We start from the raw sequence: 24486 nt of genomic DNA, 5'->3' as shown, positions 1-24486 counted from the left end.
ACGCGTAAAAGTGTGAGTGTAAACTGTTCGGAAAGATTCGATTTTGCTTCTTCACTAACCTTTGTGACCGATTCGTTGGAAAAAGAACTGACTCTAAAGAATGATTCCTTTGCGAATCGTACACTGCTAACGTTAGTTCAGATTCTAAACGGTCGATAAAAAAAACAAAGCCGGATATGCGATATATTTGTTGAAAAGTTGTCGGGAAGTATAACGAATATATAAGTCATGATCATCCCTACCATGTTATTTAATTAAAAACTACTAAAAAGATACGGGAGTTTAAAAACTAGTGATGTTTCCACTTTACTACTGATATGAAGAGCTTCACTGCCCTGCGCTGATGGCTGTTAAAGGAGGTAAGAATAGTAGGCCTACTTAAAGGTGCTCTAAGTGATGCCGGGAGTCGTAACTTCTTGTTGACGTTCAAATTGTTGTCAAACAAAACGGAGGCTAGCTAGACCCTCCCTCCTCCTCATCTGTGCACTAACCCCCCAAATCTTTCTTGCTCCTCACTATCCAGCTAGCGGATAGTGAGGAGATGTTTGCTGGATGTGACAAAAAATGTTTTGGCCTAAAAATGTGTGACATCACTTAGAGCAACTTTAATGTGCCATATTCATTCATTCATGACTAAGCATGGTCTCACTTTGTATGTAACATAGTCGATTTTATTTTTAGCTAATGGTGTTGAAAAAAAAAGTGGGTGTGGGAGCAGCACCATAATAATTCAAGTTAAGAAATGTAAATACAAGCATCTGTAGCTTGACATCTAGATGTTCTTTGGCCTTGAGGTTGTGCAGGGCCCCCGAGAGCTTACTTGACTCTCCACCTTATCAGCATATCCAAACTGGAGTCAGTCCAACTGTTAATATACTCACTTTCTATCTTGATGCTTTTCTGCCTGTCGGATGATGCTGATGTCAGTCGGTTATAGATTAACTACTGAATGAATGGGCCATGGCAAGTTATTACAGTAACCTCAGCAATCTAAATGTACCTGACTTTTGAATCAGCGTTTTACTATCTCTTGTCTCTAGCCATTTGCCAGCTGGAGTGACATAGTGTCTACGTCCTTGTCTGCCTAAATCAGGTCACTAAATGCATCAGCTTCTCAAAAGCCACTTTATTGGCTATATATTTTACTGGCCTTAGATTAACCTGTTGGCTTTACAGAGAGCTTTAAGGTCTAGAAATGCAGTGCAAGGGGAAATATGTATTTCCGCTGGAGGTACTGAAAGGGTTTGAAGATAACGTGTAAAATCACTCTGTTCATCTCATACAGAAGATCTCATCTACAGAAGAGAAATATACTCTAGAAATAGAGAGGATATGTCAAAAAGTTTATAGAAAAATGAAAAGAAGAACATAGAGGTGAGAGCTGTAGCTGTAGTGTTCTATGTCCTTCTTCTCTACTAAGAAACTGTGTCTGTGTTCCAATACACATCTTATCTCACTGAACAAGGTACGTACTCACATATGCACACATAAAACAGTCCAGAGTCCAAGTACAGAATGATACACCCTCTCTCTGAGTCAGAAAATCTTCCCATTATTCTTCAATCATGTAAATATACATATATATATTTTTTTTTTTCTTTTTTTTTAAAGACTCTTTTTTTGGACTGGACAGGATTGTGTTTCCCAAAAAGCATGGTAAGCTTAGCAGATCCTGATCATTTGCACCTTAGAAGCCGTTGGGAAACAATCTTGGCTTGAGACAACTCTGATCCAGTTTAGCTCTTCCTTTAAATAGTACAGTAGTTTACTATGTGTGCTTGACTAAATTGACTATGCAACATTTCGTAATAGGTCTATCACCCCAACATGCAGTGGTATAGTAAAACAGCATGTCGCATTGGTTTCATAACCATGCCATTCTGAGTGTACCTTGGCTTAAAAACTCTCACCATAGTTTTCATTTTAAATGCCGAGATTTCGTAATTCTATATTCTTGGTTGTAAAATCGTTTATTTGTGATGAGGACTTCAGACAGAATGTGATTTTTGCCTAAACATATAGTGGAAATCTTTAAATTGTACTTGAGTTTATGTTTAGAGAGGTGTTGGCCTTGGTTAGAACAAAGCTCACCTAGATTTATGCTTGGTTTTACTTGCTGCAGCAGGATTTTTTGCAGGGGCTTCAGCTGAATTGGTCAATAGGTTTTGTGCCCCCTGTTTACAGTTAGTACAAACACAAGAAATGTATTTTGTATTCAATTTTAATTTACAATGCACAAAAACCCAGTATACATTTATGTAAAAAAGCAAGTTGCCCAGCAACCCTCATACTTAAGCAAAATATGCCAATCAAATATTCATGAAATATGACTGAAGTCTAATTTTTAAGAACTTTTACACAATAGCTTTATTTTAGCCCAGCCTGATACAACAATACAAAAAGTATGCAGTCGCAGATCCGTTATTCCTCTATAGAGCATGACCTTTAATTAGTTGTTTAAATAGTGCTAATCATGCATTGCCTTTCATGCTTATTTTAAATGTTTAAAACTTCAGATATAGAAAATTAAAACATACAGTAGAATTAAAGATGCTTCAGTCATCTTATAAGATTGCCTTGTCTTTTTTTATCCGCCCCTTTTTAATTTCCTCCTAAACAGGAATATAGATCTTAAAGGCTGTCTGGTGAGGCTATGAAATATAGCCTGAGGTACAAATGTCTATCTACAGCGACTCCAAGAACACATAGCTATACGAGACTCAGTGAGGGCAAAGGTCATGTGGCTGCACCAATAACTTTTAGCTAGGGATGCACCGAAATGAAAATTCTTGACCGAAACCGAAAACCGAAAAAGAGAAAACCAAGGCCGAAAACCGAAACCGAAACACCGAAAGAAATTATCCCAATTATTAGTACCATTGCATTTATTGCTATGACCGTGTACTAACTTTACTAAAATTAAAACATTGCAATTGCATAAATTAATATTAAAGTTTCAAAGATAATTACAATTACATAAATTATAAAAAAACATAAAAATGCATAATTACAAATTATGCAAATATTTATTAAGCACATTGCAACAATGCACAGTATAAAATAAAATTCAAACTAAAATTTAATCCCACTCATCTGTATATTAAATAATAATGTACAGGCCTACTGGCCTGCAGAAAGGTTTTAAAATTAACTGTTCTCTCATAAAAAGTGCATTTAGGTGAAGAGCATTTGAAATTTTTCTCTGTAGTACTAGAAAGTGCATTACTTCTCCAGTAGGCAAGACTGTTATCACTTCTGGGGATGGGGACTTCAGACAGATAACCATCTAGCTGTTGAGCAGTTGAGCTTGTCATCTGCCTGACATTTGAGAAATATTTGAGAGAGTGTATTTAAATAGGGCCAGGGCATAAATAAACATTTTTATCAAATTAATGCAGAAATCTAGCAAAAAATCTAGCAGAAATATGGCTACAATCTGATATTATGCATGTATATGTATATGTGTGTGTATTATATATGCAGAGACGAGTCTTTTTTTTTTTTGCGCTCTGATCTCAGTCTCCTGCGCTTGGCGCTTCTCCGTCTCCACGCGGGTTCTCCGCATCCAGCGCGGCCTGGAGCATTTCTCGTGTGCTCTGCCATATTTCCGCGTCCAAGTAATGGTCTTTATAACGCGGATCAAGCACATTCGCGATGAAGTGCGGAGGATCCGAAAAGATCTCAGTGAGACGTGTGCTAACAGACTCTATAAGACTGTACTTTTCTTTGTTTTCACTTCGTGGTCCGTCTCAATCTCTTTGTTAGGAGACGCTTTAGTGCTGCGAATAAAGGAATAAGAATAGAGAGAATGTTCTCTATTAAGACCCACTGGTGTGAAGTGAATGACGCGGGGAGCTCGTGGTCTGCGCTATGCAGGTGCACGTGCAGGTCGCGGTTTCTGTTTGCGTCATCATAACATTTCGGCCGTGTTGTTTCGGTAATAAAAGTGTTTCGGCCGAAAACCGAAAATGCACTTTTTGGCCATTTTCGGCCGAAAATTTTCGGTGGCCGAATATTCGGTGCATCCCTACTTTTAGCAACACCTGCTGCTGCAGATGTAAATTCACACATACTGCTCCGAGACTGGTCAGGGAAACAAAATGGTCAAAATTGAACATAGTTAGACAAAGCTTCTTCAGATAAGAACATTTTTCAATATAACTTATAATTTACATAATTTAATAAATTTAGGGCACGTCAGGTGATTGATGACTTTCAATGTTCAGCACCAGTCATTCTCAGCCTTATCTCAAAGTATTTACAAAGACAGAGGAGTTACTGTTATGAAAAAAAATTGTTAATTTACCTACCAACACCCTGACATATACACTAGAGCTAATTTTCTATCTGTTCTTCTCCACCCTTGTCAAAATTGAAATCTTAACTGTAGGGATTTAAGGACTACTGGTAATGCAGACACTGCCTAGAGTCTGATGCAATAGGTTTAGTCTGTCTTGAGTCTGTTACCATAGATACAACAGTGTATTTGCTAAACTAAGACATGGTCAACAAATAAGAGTTTGAATAAACCCATGCTGACAAAATAGGTACTCTTTGCAGTTGAAGATCTTCCTTACTCAATTCCAACTCATAATGATGTTAACCAACTACAGTACTGTCTATTATTTACATTTCTCAATCCTTTCTACCGACATTAGAGTGGAGTGACGGAACACATTTACTCTTCTTATATTAACTGTTAAATCTCCGTGACCTGCTTTGGCCAGATTTCAAAATTCTCTCTTGAGGAGCTTTCACAGTCCTCCAAAACACTGCAAAGTTTCAAGACACTGAGACGTGCTGCTTTACGAATGGAGGGCAGATATTACAATTATCTCCTGCACATCAAATCAAGAGCGTGGGTTGAACTTTCTGCGGTTGCTATGGCGATCGTAACATTCTGCATGAGATATAATACGAGTGAAAAAGGAAACCGAATTTGAGTGTACAGACTGAAGACGCACAAGTTAAACATCGTGAACAGTACACATTCCAGGAACGGGAGGGGAAAAGCATAATACGATTAAGTAAAATGATTTGCCTAGAGAGCCTCCACACAGCCCACAGCAGAGCACACTGCAAACCAACATCAGGCCCTCACTGGCTGCTGTTACTGCCACTGTTGTTGTTGTTGTTGCAGAGGTCTCCGGGGCCTCCACCAGAAGGAGGGGGCTGCACGTTGTCTGCGAGGTTGTGAGCATGCTCTAGAAACAGGTCTTTGAGCACACTCAATTCTTTGCTAAGCAATTTGATTTTGGCCTCCAGTCTCTCATTCTCTTCCTTCAGCTCATTGACACGCTGTTGGGTGTCCTGTGCCTTCTGCTTGCTGCGCATGCGGCTCTTCTTTACGGCCAGGTTGTTGCGTTCTCTCCGTTGGCGGTACTCATCACTGTTTTTATCCATAGAGGACTTCTTCATCTTGCTGGGTGGTGTTGCCTTACCCCCACCTCCGGGACTCACTGGAACTAATTGAGGAACCTGTAAGAATTCAAATAATGTCATGCATAGTAAAGACAAGTAGCCATATACCTAATACATGACTAATTTGCAGTTTTTATAATTAGGTTGCAAATCATCTACAAATCTTATTCCCCACGATTATGAGAAACTGGACAATTTTATGCACTTTACGAATACATACCATGGTTTAAGCACTGCAAAATGACAATTCAATGCTTTTACAGAGTCATGAGTATTAATATTCAGAAATGAATGGTTAAGTAAGTTAGTTTGTTGATGGGTGTACCTGCTGTAGTCCTGCAGTTCCAGCCGGGTTCAGTGCACTATTATGTGGCTGATTCTGTATAACACTAACACCGTTCTGATCTGTGCTGGATATCTTCTGTTGCAACTGCTTGCTCATTTGGATCCACTTCCACTTTCTTTCTCTCTCCCTCACCGACCTGAGTTGTTGGACTTCGCAGAGCTGGAGTTGGTGTAAGCTGGTATTGTGAGAAGCTGAATGCCCCAAAACTGCAGCTGTGTGCCTAAAAAAGCAGACAGGATTCAGAGAAATAAGTTAGACAAAGTACTCTGCACACATCAGCATCATACTCCATCACACTTTGCATGATTTGATGTCACACAATTCCCACCTGGGCAGATGCACCACGCAGAAACACATTATTTCAGCAAAATGCTGCAACACCTAAAAGTCGAGTCAACGGCTTGTGCTCAATCGTTAGCGTTGTGTTGCTGTTATCCGACCGTGCTGCCATGTCAATGTGCATATGTGGCAAATTCTCTCTCCAATGAGCGCGAGCTCAAGTGTTGCCCGCGGTTGCATCATCGCTCGCGCTCCCACCCGCTGCTTTGTACACGAGAGAAGGGAAACTCCGTCGTCATGCAGAACTATTTCGAGCTAAAGTTAACATTTTAAACAAACGCCAGAATAGCGAAGCTGCTGAAAAGCAATTTTAAGTTGATTTGTGATGTAGTTTTAAAGCTGGGAAGTGTTTTTTTTAGTTGTTTTGACTCATATCTGGCTGGTTACATCATACACGGAACTGTGGGAATGAAGGGGAATACCGCTGACTTACTTTCAACAACAGTGTGCCTACATTCAAAATCGCCGCAGATGCGCTAAAACAGTATTGTAAACTATCGCGTAACCATGTAAAACCCTGACAATGCTTACAGAAGTGTTTCTTTATCTGTAGGTGAGTCTGTAACAAGTGAGATCTACTGCAGGTTAGCAGGTTGGCTAATTAACGTTAGCTGCCACATTCCTAACCATGACGTCAGGCGTCTAACAATGAACCGAGAGCGAAAACAGGCAGCTTTCTACATAAAAGTTACGCGAATCTAGGATAATGCGCCGCAGTCGATCGCGATCATGTTTAATCGTGGGTCATAAAGCTCTCGTTGGCCTCAGATCCGGGAGTTGAAGGTATTTTGCAATCGAATGAGCGGCAAAGATCCTCTGTTAGCGAGCCATCGTTCAGTTGATTAAAAAATCAACTCGACAGTCTGTATAGCTATCTTACAATATACCCAGACAACTTACCTTGAAAACGCTCGAGGCTTATAAGTTATCCACTTGCGTTAATAAAGAATAATGTCCTCTTTGTTCACGGAAAAATAAGCACAGGTTGAGGTATTATTGTTTGGTAAAGCGGCGCCTGGGAGTATTGCGAAATCTTGTGACCATGTAGGAAAATCTGCTCTCGCAACCAGTCAAATCAGAGGGTTGGGAGAGATGACGAAATACACTGTTTGATTGACATGTCACTAAACCAATCAGGCAGCACTTGTCGGTTAGGGGCGTTTTCATGCAATAAAACATTAGATCCGTAAAGAATACTAACCAAGGTAACATTATACCTCTCATTTTAGGATTGACTTTTCTATTTTTGTTAAAAATATCTTAATTCTAATTTATGTATAAGTATATATCCATTACATTTTTGGTTACTGTTTGAATAGACCCTGCTCACTTTAAATGTATAATTTATTTGTTGCTAGGCCTATTTCTCGTCGAATTTTACATTAATATATGTACATTTTCAAAGATAAATCCTTCCTTATTTAAATAAATATTTTAAACCCTTTAAGAAATTAATAAATCTATTTCATGTAATACTCTTTTATGGTGTGATTCGTATATACTAACATTTGCTTTGGATTAATTTATGTAACCCTAATCCTCTTCTGCATTCTACTTTTGTACTTGTAATTGTTATTCTTTTACTGCATAATAATAATAATAATAAAATACCTCTCATGTTATGGAACATTTTTCATGTGTTTACAAAAATGCAAACAGTAAATTAGCTATTAAGATTCACAGAACCCTGAGCTAAATAAACTGTTCACTAATATTGCTAATACTCTGTTTACATTAAAATTTTGCACTTTTAGCCATAGGACATCTAGTCTGAGATAATTCTAGCACTTTAGACTTTTGGAATCTGGAAGCCTACCACCAGCAAATAAAATATATAAAGCCAATGTTATTATTAAATTATAACAGAGCACCGAATGTGCACAAATGATTTTGGGTGTCCGGCATTATAATTAATGTCACAAATTTTAAGTGGTTCCGTTTTATTTAATTTATTTTTCACCTCTTATGATATCTTTTATGTCGTGATATTTAGAAATGACTGGACATTTGGACCTAATGAGAGGATTAATTTTTGACATGAAGGACATTAAATGTAACATAACGTGTTAGGCTACTACATAACTCCATATGATAATTTCTAATATTGATATGGTCAAATAGGGTAGACCAAAACAGAAAAAACTGCAATATATAACTTCTGTTGCTGGCTACATGTCTTGTGGCCTCTCGACTCATTCTTTCAGTTGTGGTACGTGCCAGGCCCTCTCTGTGACAATAGAGGGAGCTCCCAGACTGCGCACGCACTGATTAGCGGCGATACGCGCGCTCCAACTACAGTGCATTCAAGTCTCTAGATTGCTGTGTGCTCTCCAGCTTCTCACGCACTAGGTGAGACGTGTGTTGCACTGTTTGTTTTAACAAAGTGGTCGTATTTATTGTTGTGCGCAAAGATTCTCCCAAGCGCTTAGAAAATAATGGATGGCATTGTACAATTCTGCAGCAGCGATCAGAGGAAAATAAAAGATAAAACACGACGAATAAAATACACAAAGATCAAACAAATCTTAATTAGATTTAGATTTAGATTAGAGTGTTTTCTATCTTTTTTTGTGAAATTTAATGTGGAGCCGAGCTGGCTTAATTTATTCATCAAAAAATGTAATATGGCATTGGCTCCATTGCACGATTTAATGCAGGCTATGTGTTAAGACAATAGCGGTAATATTTTCTTTTCTTTTTTCTTTTCTTTCTTTCTTTTTACCAATTATATAATGATTTTTCTAGTTTAACATTTATATTTCATTCATATAATATCCGTTACATATAATGTCCGTACCCGTTATACCAGTAATAGGTCTCATGCCAGTTTAGTCTGAGCTCCGTTTTCCCCTCATGCATTGATAATTTAAAACATGCATTTCAGTTCCCACATCCAAAAGCTGTAATAATAGTAGACTCAATAAATCTCAAAATCTAATGATCAATTCATATGCAGTTCTAAAAACATAAAACATTATACGAACATTATTTATATAATTTTTATGAAAAAAAAACATTAGGCTATATTATGATAGCTTTTTATCAGTTACTTGAAACGATCGCGTACTAGCCTATTTGACCTATAATTCAATAATAACTGACATTTGTAAAGACCAGGTCGATATCAGTGCGTGCCCTGAGCCCTCGCGCAAAGATGACGCAGGGAAGCGTTCTGCGTTAGGACCCAGAGCACACCCGCCCTCCAAACTCCAAGCATTTATAAGTGCTCTCAGAAAAGTACTTGACAGATGTGAAGCTCACACGCTGAGAGTCCAAGTGTCATTTTAAGGGAGATCTCGTGTGGTGTTTCAGCCTTTACTCTCAAATCAATTTTACGGCCGAGTACACAGCCACGACAGGCTGCGCGCTCGCCTGTCCTGAGAACTTGGAGCCAGCGCGGCTTTCTCCGGTACTGCGAACAAGCTGGATTCCCGCAGCTCTTCGCCATGTCTGGCGAGCTTTAGATACTCCATGGAGCAAGCAAACCTCTACGAGGTCGCCCCACGGCCACTGATGACCAGCCTTGTACAGAGTCAGCAAAACGCCTATACCTACAAAGACACCGCTGGAGACCTGAGCGAGATCTGCGAGAACGAGAACTCCATCGACATCAGCGCCTACATCGACCCTTCAGCCTTCAACGACGAGTTCCTGGCTGACTTATTCCACAACAGCTCCAAGCAAGAAAAGTTCAAGCTGGCGAGCGGAGACTACGAGTACCCCCACGGCGCCAATGGCACACCGGGGCCACCGCAGATGTATGGCTGTCTGAACGGCTACATGGATTCCTCCAAACTAGAGCCTATCTACGACAGCCAGGCGCGAATGAGACCCGTGGCCATCAAACAGGAGCCCCGAGAGGAAGATGAGCTCGGGCACTCGATGCCCCCCACATACCACCACTCTCAACATCACGCGCCGCATCTGTCGTACCTGCAGCACCAGATCGCGCACTGCGCGCAAACCACCATGCATCTCCAGCCGGGTCATCCCACACCTCCCCCGACGCCCGTACCCAGTCCCCATCACCAACACAGCCACCTGCCTGGGGGCTCCATGAAGATGGGCGATCGAGGGAAATCCAAGAAACACATCGACAAGAACAGCAACGAGTATCGGCTGAGGAGGGAGCGCAACAACATAGCCGTGCGCAAGAGCCGGGACAAGGCAAAAATGCGCAATGTGGAGACGCAACATAAAGTGATCGAGTTGTCGGCGGATAACGAGAGACTTCGCAAGAGGGTAGAGCACCTCACGCGAGAACTGGAGACGTTACGGGGCATCTTCAGGCAGCTTCCCGACGGCTCGTTTGTCAAAGCCATGGGCAGCTGCGCCTAACAATGCGAGCTGGACTTTTGAAGTAACTTTTGCGTGATATTTATGTCTGCTGGATAAACGCTGACACATTCTCAAAGTGTTTCTATAGGAGCCAGGCAGCTGCGGTAGCCTATACATGTGCCTTTTGTACAAAAACAAACGATAAGCTCATCTTTTCAGATTTGGACTTGGCTTGTTGTAAGTGTAGTCCTGTTAAGAATGCGTGAGTGTTAGCTACGCGAAACATTATCAGTGCAGCTAATATACAAATACCAGGGGGTTACATGCGAACCTGAACTACATTTTGTAGCGACAAACAAAACAAAACAAAACAAAAAAAACTTTCCTGCCATAGCAGGCTGTATTCCCATCACACCTGTTGCTGCATAACATTCACTGTATGATATTGTTGATTTAACCTTTGTGCAGGAGCATAGGAATGGAATTGGTTTTTACGGTGGTAGGATATTTGTCATTCGCATCGCAGACTGTATGCACGATGTCGTCCACACTCAACCCGATGAAGCGCATTCCATTGTGAACCTTTTGCCATGATTTGGGTACTGATCTGTAAAACGCCTGTCAGTATACACTTTTAGAGTAAACGCTTTGTATTTATGCAGTATGATTGATAAAAATGTGAAAGGGTGCATATCTCTATGCAATGTCTGTTGCTGTCATGTGAACAATTCCGGTGGACGATCACCGTGTGCTTTCTCACTGGTTTTGCAGTGAAGTCCTGTCTTGCTCTGTAAGCGTGTGCATTTCATGAGAACGTATCTCTTTTTTTTTGTACAAGAACACTCGAGCAGAGACCGCTTTCAGTGCCTTTTGAGTTTTTCCTGTCTTCATCGTCATCACTGACTGAACCTTTGGACAGAAATATACAGCAAGGAGAAGGAAGCACTTTTTTTTTCTTTCTTTTTTTTTTACAAACGGCATATTGCAGATGTTATACGAATGTTTAATATGTTTCAGTTTTAATATGAACATTATTATATAGCCTAAATATAAATATATATGCCAAAAATTATGAATTAAAACATTGTCTTACTTATGTCTTTTGCGTTGCCTTCTCATTTCGAGCAGTTTTGCAACATATATATGTGTATATTTTATTTTCAGTCGATCTTTCACAGTCTGTCGCCTAATTCGAGTTACTCTTTAGCAACCCCACTTTACAAGTATAATTCGTTAGACACCGAGAGGTGGCGCTGAAAAGTTGTGTGGAGGTGCTTTCTTTGAAAGAGCATGAGTAAAAATGTAAACCAGAGCTAACTGGAATAAAACTAGTAAAAATACACATTTTTATAGGTAAAACGATAACTTCCACATTATTACGGAAATACAGGAAGGCGTTTCCAGAAGGATCCATTCAGCTCCAGGGTCTTTGAGCGTCACGGTTAACATTCACTTAATCCTAATTCACTGTGCTAAATATTTACAGTGAGCTGTTGCATTTTTAATGGAGTTAACGTTAAACATTGTCTGTAAAAGATCAGGGTTTGTCTAAGTCACTGATAAGGACTTGTAAAAGTAGCACTCTCATTGATTAATGTCTCTGCCCTCGGCTCTGAATTGATCAAGTTATCCTTAAATTAGATATAGAGTGGTGTGCTACTGATAGCCTCATTTCTCCAGAGTACACTTTTCAGGGCAGGAGATAAAGAGAGAAAGAAAGAAAGAAAGAGATAGTCCCTGTGACCGGTGGAGATGTGTTTCACTCCATTGTTGTCAATTGACATGTTTTTACATTATCAGCTCTGGAATGATTGAATCAATAAATCAGCCTCCTTTCCAAACCTCTGTTGCAGATAGAATGATGGCACACAAGGAATCTGCCCCAGCCAGGTTTGAACATAGCTGTCAGGCCAACTTCTTTCAGTCTCTAATACAAACCCGATTCCAAAAAAGTTGGGACACTGTACAAAATGTGAATAAAAACAGAATGCAATGATGTGGAAGTTTCAATTTTCAATATTTTATTTAGAATAAAACATAGATGACATATCAAATATTTAAACTGAGAAAATGTATCATTTTAAAGGAAAAATAAGTTGATTTTGAATTTCATGGCATCAACACATCTCAAAAAAGTTGGGACAAGGCCATGTTTACCACTGTGTGGCATCCCCTCTTCTTTTTATAAAAGTCCGCAAACGTCTGGGGACTGAGGAGACAAGTTGCTCAAGTTTAGGAATAGGAATGTTGTCTCATTCTTGTCTAATACAGGCTTCTAGTTGCTCAACTCTCTTAGGTCTTCTGTGTCCCATCTTCCTCTTTATGATGCGCCAGATGTTTTCTATGGGTGAAAGATCTGGACTGCAGGCTGGCCATTTCAGTACCCGGATCCTTCTTCTATGCAGCCATGATGTTGTAATTGATGCAGTATGCGGTCTGGCATTGTGATGTTGGAAAATGCAAGGTCTTCCCTGAAAGAGACGACGTCTGGATGGGAGCATATGTTGTTCTAGAACTTGGATGTACCTTTCAGCATTGATGGTGCCTTTCCAGATGTGTAAGCTGCCCATGCCACACGCACTCATGCAAACCCATACCATCAGAGATGCAGGCTTCTGAACTGAGCGCTGATAACAACTTGGGTTGCCCTCGTCCTCTTTAGTCCTAATGACATGGAATTCCAGTTTTCCAAAAAGAACTTCAAATTTTGATTCATTTGACCACAGAACAGTTTTCCACTTTGCCACAGTCCATTTTAAATGAGCCTTGGCCCAGAGAAAACGCCTGCGCTTCTGGATCATGTTTAGATATGGCTTCTTTTTTGACCTATAGAGTTCTAGCCAGCAACAGCGAATGGCACGGTGGATTGTGTTCACCGACAATGTTTTTTGGAAGTATTCCTGAGCCCCTGTTGTGATTTCCATTACAGTACCATTCCTGTATGTGATGCAGTGCTGTCTAAGGGTCCGAAGATCACGGGCATCCAGTATGGTTTTCCGGCCTTGACCCTTACACACAGAGATTGTTCCAGATTCTCTGAATCTTTGGATGATATTATGCATTGTAGATGATGATAACTTCAAAATCTTTGCAGTTTTTCTCTGAGAAACTCCTTTCTGATATTGCTCCACTATTTTTCACCGCAGCATTGGGGGAATTGGTGATCCTCTGCCCATCTTGACTTCTGAGAGACACTGCCGCTCTGAGAGGCTCTTTTTATACCCAATCATGTTGCCAATTGATCTAATAAGTTGCAAATAGGTCCTCCAGCTGTTCCTTATATGTACATTTAACTTTTCCGGCCTCTTATTGCTACCTGTCCCAGCTTTTTTGGAATGTGTATCTCTCATGAAATCAAAAATGAGCCAATATTTGGCATGACTTTTCAAAATGTCTCACTTTCAACATTTGGTATGTTATCTATATTCTGTTGTGAATAAAATATAAGTTTATGAGATTTGTAAATTATTCCATTCCTTTTTTACTCACAATTTGTACAGTGTCCCAACCTTTTTGGAATCGGGTTTGTACTTGCTGCCAAGTCTTTTTCCTTCTTCAGATTCACATGTGAATGATCTGCTTTGTCTCACACTGCTTCTGTCATAATTCAGAGAGAAGTTCCTGTACACTTCCAGCACACCAAATTGTCTCCAAAAATGAATCAACAGCCTTTAAATCGGTCTAATAATACTCATTCTGAATTGGATAAAATGTTGATGGGGAAAGTCCTGATACTGTGCTAATATTTCTTAGATTCGTCAAACTTAATGGACGCATTAATGGAAGGAAATCATTTTAGTTATAATTTTAATCAAATGCTTGGATAAAAATTAGGTTGTATTGCAAAGCAGTTGTGCTAAGAGACTTATGTAACTTTCATTATAAAAAAAAGTAAGGTATGTTGCCTCAGGTTGATTAACACTGGATGACAACTATAATGAAAACTATAAAGTTTTAATAATCACAGAGGAACATTGAGAGCCTGTCCGAATCCGCTCAAGCATTTGAAGTTGCAGACTACATAACTGAGCTTGTAGGCTGATAAACAGAGCATTATCATCCATTGGTGTGGACGCCAGGACAGTTATTATTATACTCATCTTTCTTGGTGTGAATGGGCTACTAGTGTATTCCAGCAGGACCTCCTTTGGATTGAATTTTAAATGTAAAAATCAAAAGCCATATATTGTAAATTTAATCTATGAAATCTCATTACTAGATTCAAAAGCTAAAACATATGGTGCTACAGAAGCAGTTCAGGGAATGTGTGGGAATAAGGTCCATAGGGTAAGTCGATGGCCTCTCTACTCCCTGAATGGAATACATTAAAGCATCATGCTAAAACCTGGATGCTTCCTTTTCCATCTTATTTCCTGTAGCTGTGAGAATTCTCCAATGATTTACTTTTGTCTTCTCTCTGTCCAATATTTGACATGTTTGAGAAAAGTCAAACCTGTTCCAAACTTGACTTGAAGTGAGCTTAATGTGTATTTTTGTGCAGCTGTTTCATGTTCACATTTGCGAATTCCGGTGTGTTGTTTTGACCTCTGGTCAAAGACCTTGAGAATGTCTAAGATAAAAATTACAAGAGCCAAGTGAGAATAAGTGTGTTTTGTTTTGTTAATCAAGGAAATACATGCACATAAAAACCTGTAAAATCTGTCAAAAATAATCAGCACATTTACTCTAACTGGAGCCAACTTGATGTCCAACCATCATTGTTTTCTCATGTGGATAAATGCTAACAGTTAATTTGCCAAAAGCTTAGTATTCAGCCAACCACTATTCTTATTCAGTATCTTATCATTTGCTGAGGAAGTAAGTGAAAACAAACAATATGATAAAACCAAAACAAACAGAAAATGTATGTGTAAGTTTGCATGCAAGTCTGTGTGTTTAACCACGCTATTTGATAATGCGCTCTTTCTTATTTGTCGTCCGACAAAAGTTTTTACCAGACCTTTGAGTGAAACTTCAGAAGCCAGAAACTTCTCCTTGTCTCTACACTCCAGATTCTCTTCTTCAAATGAGCTATGCTTAATACTTTCTCACATTTGAGTTTGAGTTTCTGGTATGGTACAAATCCCTTCAGTATCAATATGATTTAAAACTCCGTGTCCAGTGCTTTCACTGCTGCCAGCAGGCCCAGAAATTTCACTTTGGACCCAATAATAAATATACCCCACAAAAACCTGAGCCTAGTGCAATAGAAGGACGTATATCACTGTTTGTTTGCTTAGGGATGGTTGTTAGAAGTCTGGAACCTGGACTTGACAGTTGCCAAGACAACCAAGAAGAGGTTAAACCACAGAGAAAAATCACACAGGATCTAACCACTCCCACCGCTCTCTTGTCTTTCTCTCTGTGAAGTAAATAAATGCTTTTTCTCCTTGCTGCGAGAATTGTCAAGATGAAGATTGATTGTAGAATAACAGGGATCGATGCATTCTTAAGTTAATTGAGTACAATTTTTCAGCAAGCTCTCATTTGCTGTTTTGTTTTACGTCTCATTTACGCCTGGCTTGTTTTCTTGCCCTGTTCAGGAGCTCTACCAACTCTTTTCAAGCCATACTTCACTACAAATTTTGAGGCTTTCACCCATGTCTCTCTCTCTCTGTCACTCTCTCACTTCCAGTAGTTTGCATGACCTCAAACTGCTAGTGGGAATGGTGCATATGTGTAAGTATTATATTATATTATATTATATTATATTATATTATATTATATTAATTATATTAGTTATATTAATTATATTAATTATATTAATTATATTATATTATATTATATTTTCCACATTAGATGCCATAGAGTGCATCTGATCCAAAACTTATCTCTGCTGCACTGGTTTTGGCTTCACTTTTGTGGTTGGTGTATGTACAATTTGCTCTGCACCACTGGGTACAACAGCTTTGTCACATTGAGTGTTTGGCTCGTAATTCAGGGCATAACCAAATAAAACAGGCAGTTTAGGGACAAGGAAAGATTACTGTAAGGGGTAATTTGGCATGCAGAGGGCCAGGGGGCTCGTGGGACCCTGATCCGGCCCTAGCTATAGAGATCTCCGTCATGAATAATTACCTTTATCCTGCTAGTCATTACTCAATCATTACATCCATTTTTGCTTAAATGTCTTAGCAGGTCACATGATCGGAAATTGCTGTCAAAACACTATTAAGTGTAAAACAAACTCAGTTTAGTGTTTATTTTAGATTATATGTTTTTATGAATAATATTTTACATTTCGTCAGCCTAAATCCTAAAGTATGTACTCAAATGAATCCAAGAATCAATGTAATAATGGTTTGGATTTAAACAAATGATTGAATTGGCCAGAATAACAACTGGTTCTTTTTTTGATAAGTGAACTGGAAAATTTTGTTGCCTAGGGTACATTTCTGCCAAGAAATTTGATCAATACAGCACTTTTTACTTTAATTTTTGCATTTATTTAATATTTTTTATGTTTATATATGTATTGATATTGACATTCTGTTTATATATGTATTTATATTGACATTCTGTGCATGTGTGTTGTTTAATTCCAGGACAATGATCTAATGTTTAATTGCGTTTGTGTGCTCTTGTATTTCAAATAAGGAAATATTTGCGTTTTGCATGGTTACATCACAGTTAAAGTGTTCTTTTGAGAATCATTGTAGCAAATTATAAAACAAAAAAGTAGAAAATAAGCTGCTTGGATTTGGTGGACAGCCCAGACTTTGAGAAGGGCGTTAAACAATTTCAGTTGCAGTGGATTACTGCAGCATATTATTTAAATCAAGATTTTATTACTACTTTATTCTCTCAGTACCTCTCTGTCTTTGCTTGTTTCACTGCTTCAGTCTCCCTCTGTTTCCCTTTAACTTTCTTTCATATCACAAAATGAAAATAGGTTGTTTATTTTCCACCTGTGCACTTGGGCTATTATATTTTGCCAACCACTGCCCTCTCTTCTCCATTCTTAAAGCGTTTCATCTGCGTCAGACCATCACACACCCCCTAAACACACAGACTTGTTAGAACAGTGTTATTTTCACATGTAGCTCTCTCAGTCTGGCTCTAGCATGGCCCACACCGGCAGCTGAAATGGAGGGATCTTTGAACCTGGATTCAGATTAGATTGGCCTCTGAATGCTGCTGATGTGATTATCAAAAAGCAGAACAAAATAACACCTTTGTGTCCTTTGAAGAACTTCAAATGTGTTTTAGATTGTTGGCAAAAACTGTAAATACTTTAATGTGAAGTATATTTTCAAGTTAAGGCACAGATTTGTCAGTGATTTTTTTTCTTTTCATTTATCAGTCAGTATTGTATATACAAAAGCAACTGTTCAAAGGTTTGGGGATTGATAAGATTTTGAAGGAATTTCCCTTGCGTTAATTTTTAGTGGCTGAATATTATTGTATTATTGCTATCTATATTTATACTATATATATATATATATATATATATATATATATATATATGTGTAAAATGTGAGTGTATGTGTTACGATATAACAAGGTCATATTCAGAAACCAATGAAGCCGAATCCAAATAGCATTGAAACAGGAAGTGAAGTAAACAGAAGAGAATGACAAAATAACTATCCCTATAAACCTGACAATAAGATTGCTAGGCTATTGTTTGCCTATATGTATAACAGTTCATTCTGATCCTTGAATCTGACTGGACAAGAGACTTTCTATTGATATTTCTGCCTGCACGTTTTAGACGGTCAGTCAGTCTTTAAACCGGCCATTCAACTACACGTTCAAAAATATTGATTCATTCAAAGAGAGACATAATGAAAATTATTTTAACTTTGAGCGCCGCATTAGAAGGCTCAGCTGACCAGCAATGCGTCGATGCTAAGACAGAGATTTGGCTTTCCTTGGACATGACAACCTATTTTCACAAAGTAATTGCACGTGCTCAGTTGATCTCTCTCTCTCAATCATCTGTTTAGGATTGTTAAGTGCAAATCTATGGAGCGTCTGTTCAAATCAGCATGGTACACATTATGTTATCATTACTAACTTATTTAATATTCAGTACACATGCACAAAGTGTAAAACGAGACTAGCATAACCCTATGAAAAAAGAAAACACGCAAAAATCGCTTTTGATAGCGACAGCCCTAGAAAGAAGTCACTCATGCTATTATTTCTTAATAACACCCAAAATTTAGTAACAATGTTAGATATAATATTTAATATTAGATGTAAATGTAATTTATATAATGCTTAATTTGAGACAGATTGCTTCAAAGCAGCTTTACTTGAGTACATTGAGCAGCTCTCACAAGATAATTTATCTTTTTCGTTTGTTTTGATTATATTTTATGATGTCTAAATTCACTTGTGACATTCTGTTTTTCTCATACCATCTATTTTTGGATATTTAGCAATTTCATCAAAATAATCATTGGTTTGTTGATATCTGGCAGAATTTTAATATTAGTATCAGTATTTACCAGCATCCTAATTAGACTAGACATATGTTTACTGTGTTTGATAGTGGATTAAATCTAGCTACATTAATCTTAGTGTGTATGCCAAAGATACATATTGGGCATTGCGAGTATTGATATGCATATGCCTGACAGTGCTGAATGGTGCATGCAGAATAATGCAGAGTGATTTCTGTTTTGTTTTGTAACTATGTTTTTTTTGTCCTTTCACGGTAAAGTGCCATGTGCAGGCCTGATTGTATCTCTTGTGGTTTTCAGTGGACGACTTCTTAAACACATTCTCTTGGCTGTGACATGTAGCATGGTTGTATGGAACCTCTTTCAAGTCCTGCCCTGCTGTTCTGGCCTGATAGAAAGATACACACGAGAACTCTTGTGGTGCTGTGGTACATTTTATCTGATTCATATAAAAGTTAACACAACATTTGTCTCTTTTTCTACCAGAATCACAAACACGCTTTGAGTGGTAATTATTTTAGTTGCAGTATAGGTTTTGTCTGGTGAGTTTCAAAGACCATGGGAAAATGATTAATGATAATATTAATAGTGTTAATTGTTTGAACAATACTGAAGACAATTTGTGTATGTGTGTGTTTGCTGGCAGGAGCCAAACGATGAAAGACTGCTGAGGCCACATACTTGTTTGCATTTGAGGGTAGTCTCCAATGGCCGATTGCTGTTTCTGATAGGTAAAGGTTTCTCATCTATAGTGGCATTTCTGATGCCAAAATGCCGCTAAAGTGAGTCACTGCTCCCAGTTCTGTCTTTGATATGTGTGACTGACAAAAGCATTTGAGATTTTCAGGGTAACTTCTTATTACTGAACTCAAAGTGTTGTCAAGTGTTGGAAGGACATATGATATGAATCAATGTTCCTCCCAGGATTTGCGTATTTGAGTGGTTCCACAGTGTTACTCGTACATGAATTATAGATCTTTTCACGGCCTTCACAGTTGCACTAAATTGACATGTGGTTTGGATTCATCTCTCTTTTCTCTCTCTCGCTCTCGGTCTATGTGTTATCTGCGTGTGTTTTTGTGTGAGTGCACCTGGGGGGTCTATAAGATTGAGGATGATGGCTGAGTTCCACATGTTGTTTCTGAGTGAAATGATCTGATGAGATTTTTGCGGTCATTGTGGATTCTGCTGTTTTGGACTAAAAACAGAGCTGTCCCTCAGGGCAGCCCGTTATAATCAGATACAAATTAGAATTTCATCTGAATGAGGTCAATCGAGTGACTTCAGTTCACTTGCAAAACAGATTTGGTAGCTTAAAGTGACTTTCAGATATTTATTAGCTTAAAGTGCTATCTTACTAGCTATCTTTATTTTTCCACTCATTTTGGTTCAGAAGATGGGTCCGTCTTCTGCCTTTTCTGCCCGAGTTCACAGATATGTGCCTTGATGGGATTAATTTTTTTGGGTCAATGATGTGTCCAAAATGGAAGGAAAAGTTGAAGTATCTAGTTTAAAACACATGTTGGTTTAATGTGGTATTGCACCATTTTCGAGATTAGTTTCAGTTTAATGAAAAACAAAATTCTTATGAAATTAATTAAGAAAATGTCATGTATAATGTAAAGTGTAGATTTGGGGTTGGTAAAGGCAAAAAGTGGAAAACATACACTACACTATAATTGGTAATATTATTGAAAAATGTTTTTCAAAAGAAATGCTCTCCAAGGCCCCTATTTTAATGATCTAAATGCAAAGTGTAAAGCGCACGGCGCAGGTGCACTCAGGGCATGTCCAAATCTACTTTTGCTATTTTAACGACGGAAAAACGGTTGGAGCACCCGAGCGCATGGTCTAAATGGGTTGTCCCTATTCTCCTAATGAGTAATGGGTGGTTTTTGGGCGTAATGTGCAATAAACCAATCAGAGTCTCATCTTCCATTCCCTTTAAGAGCCAGTTGCGCTCGTGCCATGACAGATTTGCTATTTACACGGCGGAATTTGGCAAGCGCAAAGACAGAACTCGTCTCCGAGATGAAACGGAGCTGCTCATGTGGGAGCAAATAGATAAATAGCCTAATTCTGATACATGCGATGACTATACATTATGACATGTAGGCATTTATATATAAATATATATATATTTATATATATTTAATTAGCCTACAAAAAATTCTTATGCATTGCAATCCTTTAATTTTTTATATTTGGCATGTTTGTGTGCTGCTGTGCGTCCCTGTGTTTAATAAGCAGCGTGTACGTGCGTTGTGGATCTGCCTATACTAACACGCTCTTTAAATAACAAAGAAAAAACATTGCGCCAGACTTTAGACCAGGTTTGAGTTGGTCTATGGTGCAGTCTATTTTCAGCTCCTTAAAATATCAATGTGCCAGCAATGTTACAAACACGCCAGGTTCCACCTCCACGCAATCACTACGCACGCCCTCACCGGAATACTAAGCACATCCACCTGATCCTCATCACCACCCAATCACCTCAGCACCATAAAAACCACACACACGCACTCAATCGATGTCCGGTCTTGTTCGCGACAAAGTCTTACCTGTATGCTAACTCTAAGGACTAACTCTTCTTCTTCTTACCTCTCTCCAGCGATTCTCCGAAGATCCAGATCCCCAGTGTGCGTGTGTGTGGTTCACCTTCCTCTTCTGACGTCTTCACCCAGCCTGCATGGATCCATCCCTCACTCCACCCTACACTACCTGCTCCTCTGTTTGTATCTGTTCAATAAACCATTCTGTCTGTTACTCCTCAGCCTCCCGAGTGATCTGTAACAGAAGACCGGACCAACACCGCCAGGCACAAGCATGAGCCTCACGGACCCCTTTCAAGATCTGGTTAATGCACTCCGAAGGACACTCACGGCTACAACAGCATTCCCAACAGCAGCGAGCACTTCCGTCAACGATGCCAGCACTTCCTCACCTTCCGTTCACGCCAGTCCCATGGCCCGGGGAGGAATGCAGTGATTTCCTCCTACAATGCTCGCTGGTCCTGGAGATGCAACCACACTTGTACCCCAATGAGGGATCTAAGGTAGCCTTTGTAATTTCTCAACTGCAAGGTAAAGCACTACTGTGGGCAGATTCAATATGGACTCAAAATAACCCAGTTATCCAGTCTTATTCCAGCTTCATCAACCATCTCCGTGAAGTTTTCGGCAGACCAGATTGGGACTCTTCCAGTGGTGAGAAGCTGTATAATCTCAAACAGGGGAAAATGTCTGTCAATGAATATGCCCTTCAGTTTAGGACTCTAGCGGCCTCCAGTGGATGGAACGAACAAGCTTTACTGACTACCTACCGTCAGGGATTGGAAACTCGAGTGCGGTTGCATCTCGCTGCATACGAGGACACCATCGGGCTAGAACGATTCATCCAGCTGTCCATCCGCTTTGCCACTCGTATGCAGTCGTGCCTCAAAGAGCACCAGGGCCAGGTGTATTCCAGAGGCCGTCAGCTCCCCAGAAACAGCCAGTGAACCCATGCTACTAGACTCCTATCGTCTCTCTATGGCTGAACGACAAAGACGGCTGGCCCAGAATCTGTGCCTCTACTGTGCAGCCCCGGGGCATGCCATCGCTGTATGCCCCGTCCGTCCTCCTCTTCCCATGGTAAGTGCCATTCTCCCTTCAAGATACCAAATGAAATCACTCACCACTGTTGTGACACTTACTGCCGCTGACATATCTCTTCCAGTTTCCCCCCTCCTCGATTCTGGGTCAGCCGGCAACTTCATCTCCGGCGCCCCCTGCCGTCAGCTCATGCTCGCTCCCACGGCAACGCCGTCAGCCTACCAAGTCCACACTATCACCGGCAAGCCGTTAAGCAGGAGATGCGTGCGTCATAGTGTGGGTCCCATATCCCTCCAAACCAGACTACTCCATCATGAGTGCTGGTTCTGGAGGAATCCACCACTGACGTGATTCTAAGGTGCCCGTGGTTAGAGCAGCACAACCCCGTAATCTCCTGGAAGACAGGCGAAGTCCTGAAGTGGGGCGATACCTGTGTCAAGAGCTGCATCTCAGGTTGTCCAGTTCCAGCCACACCTTCCCCTGAACCTCTTCCAGTCTGTTCCACATCAATAGAGAGCCCAGTGGAAAACCAATCCATCACCATCCCTCACTGCTACGCCCCCTTCAGTGACGTCTTCTGCCCCAAATGGGCCTCCAAGCTGCCTCCACCCCGGCCGTGGGACTGTGCAATCGATCTGCTGCCGGGTGAACCAGTGCCTAAAGGAAGGATATACCCCCTATCCATTCCTGAGGAGAAGGCCATGGAGGAGTACATCAAGGAGGCGCTGGCTCAGGGTTATATTTGTCCATCGACCTCCCCTGCTGCTCCGAGTTTCTTCTTTGTGGAGAAAAAGGACGGAGGTTTAAGACCATGCATTGATTATCGGGCTCTCAACAATATAACAGCGAAGTTCAGGTACCCACTTCCCCTCGTCCCAGCTGCGTTGGAACATCTCCGTGGTGCCACTGTGTTCACCAAGTTGGACCTCCGCAGCGCCTACAACCTCATCTGGATACGAGAGGGGGACGAGTGGAAGACCGCCCTTCATAACCCCTACAGGCCACTATGAATACTGCATGATGCCGAATGGACTTGTTAACGCCCCCTCCGTATTCCAGGACTTCATCCACGAGGTGCTCTGGGAGTTCCTCCACAAGTTCGTCCTAGTCTACATTGATGATATATTGGCCCACTCCAACCACCATCAAGGAGTTACAGCAGTTCCTTGGCTTTGCCAACTTCTATAGACGGTTTATACAAAACTTCAGTACCATCACCAGCCCTCTCACCAGTCTCCTCCGTAACAAACCCAAATCTCTCTCCTGGACTCCTGCCACCACAGAGGCCCTAAGGAGGCCTTTACGACCGCCCCACTCCTGGTCCATCCCGACTGACCCTTCGTCGTGTAAGTCGACGCCTCGACCACCGGAGTGGGAGCGGTCCTTTCTCAGCAGCAGGGGAATCCCAGTCACCTCCATCCATGCGCCGCCTTCTCCCGGAAACTCAACCCGGCGGAGGTCAACTATGATATCTGCAACCGGAAACTGTTGGCCATCAAACTGGCCTTGGAAGAATGGAGGCATTGGTTGGAGGGAGCCAAACACCCCTTTCTGGTCCTAACAGATCATAAGAACTCAGAGTATCTTCGAGTGGCCAAAAGATTAAATCCGAGACAAGCCCGCTGGGCGTTATTCTTCACCCGCTTCCATTTCACCATCTCATACCGCCCAGGGGTGAAAAATGTGAAGGCTGACGCCCTCTCCAGGAGTTACGGCCCCGAAGAGAATCCCGAAACTCCGGAAACCATTCTTCCAGAAAGAGTCTTCTACCGAGCCTACCACCAACACCCCACTGGGTTGCCCGCCAGAACTTCAGTATATTCCCAGGACACGGCGCACTCCACTCATACACTCCGCTAACACATCGCTTGGCACTGGTCACCCGGGGGTCAATGAAACCCTCTCGTTGCTGAAGGAACGCTTCTGGTGGCCCAACATGGCCTCGGATGTCAGGAGGTACGTGAATGGATGTACAAGCTGCGCCATATCCAAAAGCCCTCGCCATCTTCCATCAGGTAAGCTCCATCCTCTGCCCGTTCCCAATCGCCCGTGGTCACACCTAGGGGTGGACTTCATAACCGATCTTTCTCCTTCAGAT

General features: G+C 40.6%; 3 protein-coding genes across 3 annotated transcripts in view; 1 reads left to right on the top strand and 2 right to left on the bottom strand.

Annotated features, from left to right (window-relative positions):
• The window catches only part of zgc:103601 (Arylamine N-acetyltransferase, pineal gland isozyme NAT-10), a 149025-nt gene that overhangs the window by 89965 nt on the left and 34574 nt on the right, over positions 1 to 24486 (bottom strand). The window lies entirely within an intron of this gene.
• Positions 4528 to 7162, bottom strand: cebpg (CCAAT enhancer binding protein gamma). The gene is made up of 3 exons (XM_059532176.1): positions 6994 to 7162; positions 5747 to 5973; positions 4528 to 5478 (listed from the first exon to the last, which is right to left on the bottom strand). The coding sequence occupies exons 2-3, from the start codon at positions 5861 to 5863 to the stop codon at positions 5098 to 5100; spliced, it is 498 nt and encodes a 165-aa protein (XP_059388159.1). The 5' UTR covers positions 5864 to 5973; positions 6994 to 7162; the 3' UTR covers positions 4528 to 5097.
• cebpa (CCAAT enhancer binding protein alpha) lies at positions 9342 to 10849 on the top strand. The gene has a single exon (XM_059532163.1). The coding sequence runs from the start codon at positions 9578 to 9580 to the stop codon at positions 10442 to 10444; it is 867 nt and encodes a 288-aa protein (XP_059388146.1). The 5' UTR covers positions 9342 to 9577; the 3' UTR covers positions 10445 to 10849.

The sequence above is a fragment of the Carassius carassius genome, chromosome 3 (genome assembly GCF_963082965.1).
Source record: "Carassius carassius chromosome 3, fCarCar2.1, whole genome shotgun sequence".
NCBI lineage: Eukaryota > Metazoa > Chordata > Actinopteri > Cypriniformes > Cyprinidae > Carassius > Carassius carassius.
The sequence above is the reverse complement of the archived record's forward strand: the minus strand, read 5'-3'. Positions and strand labels throughout refer to the sequence as shown.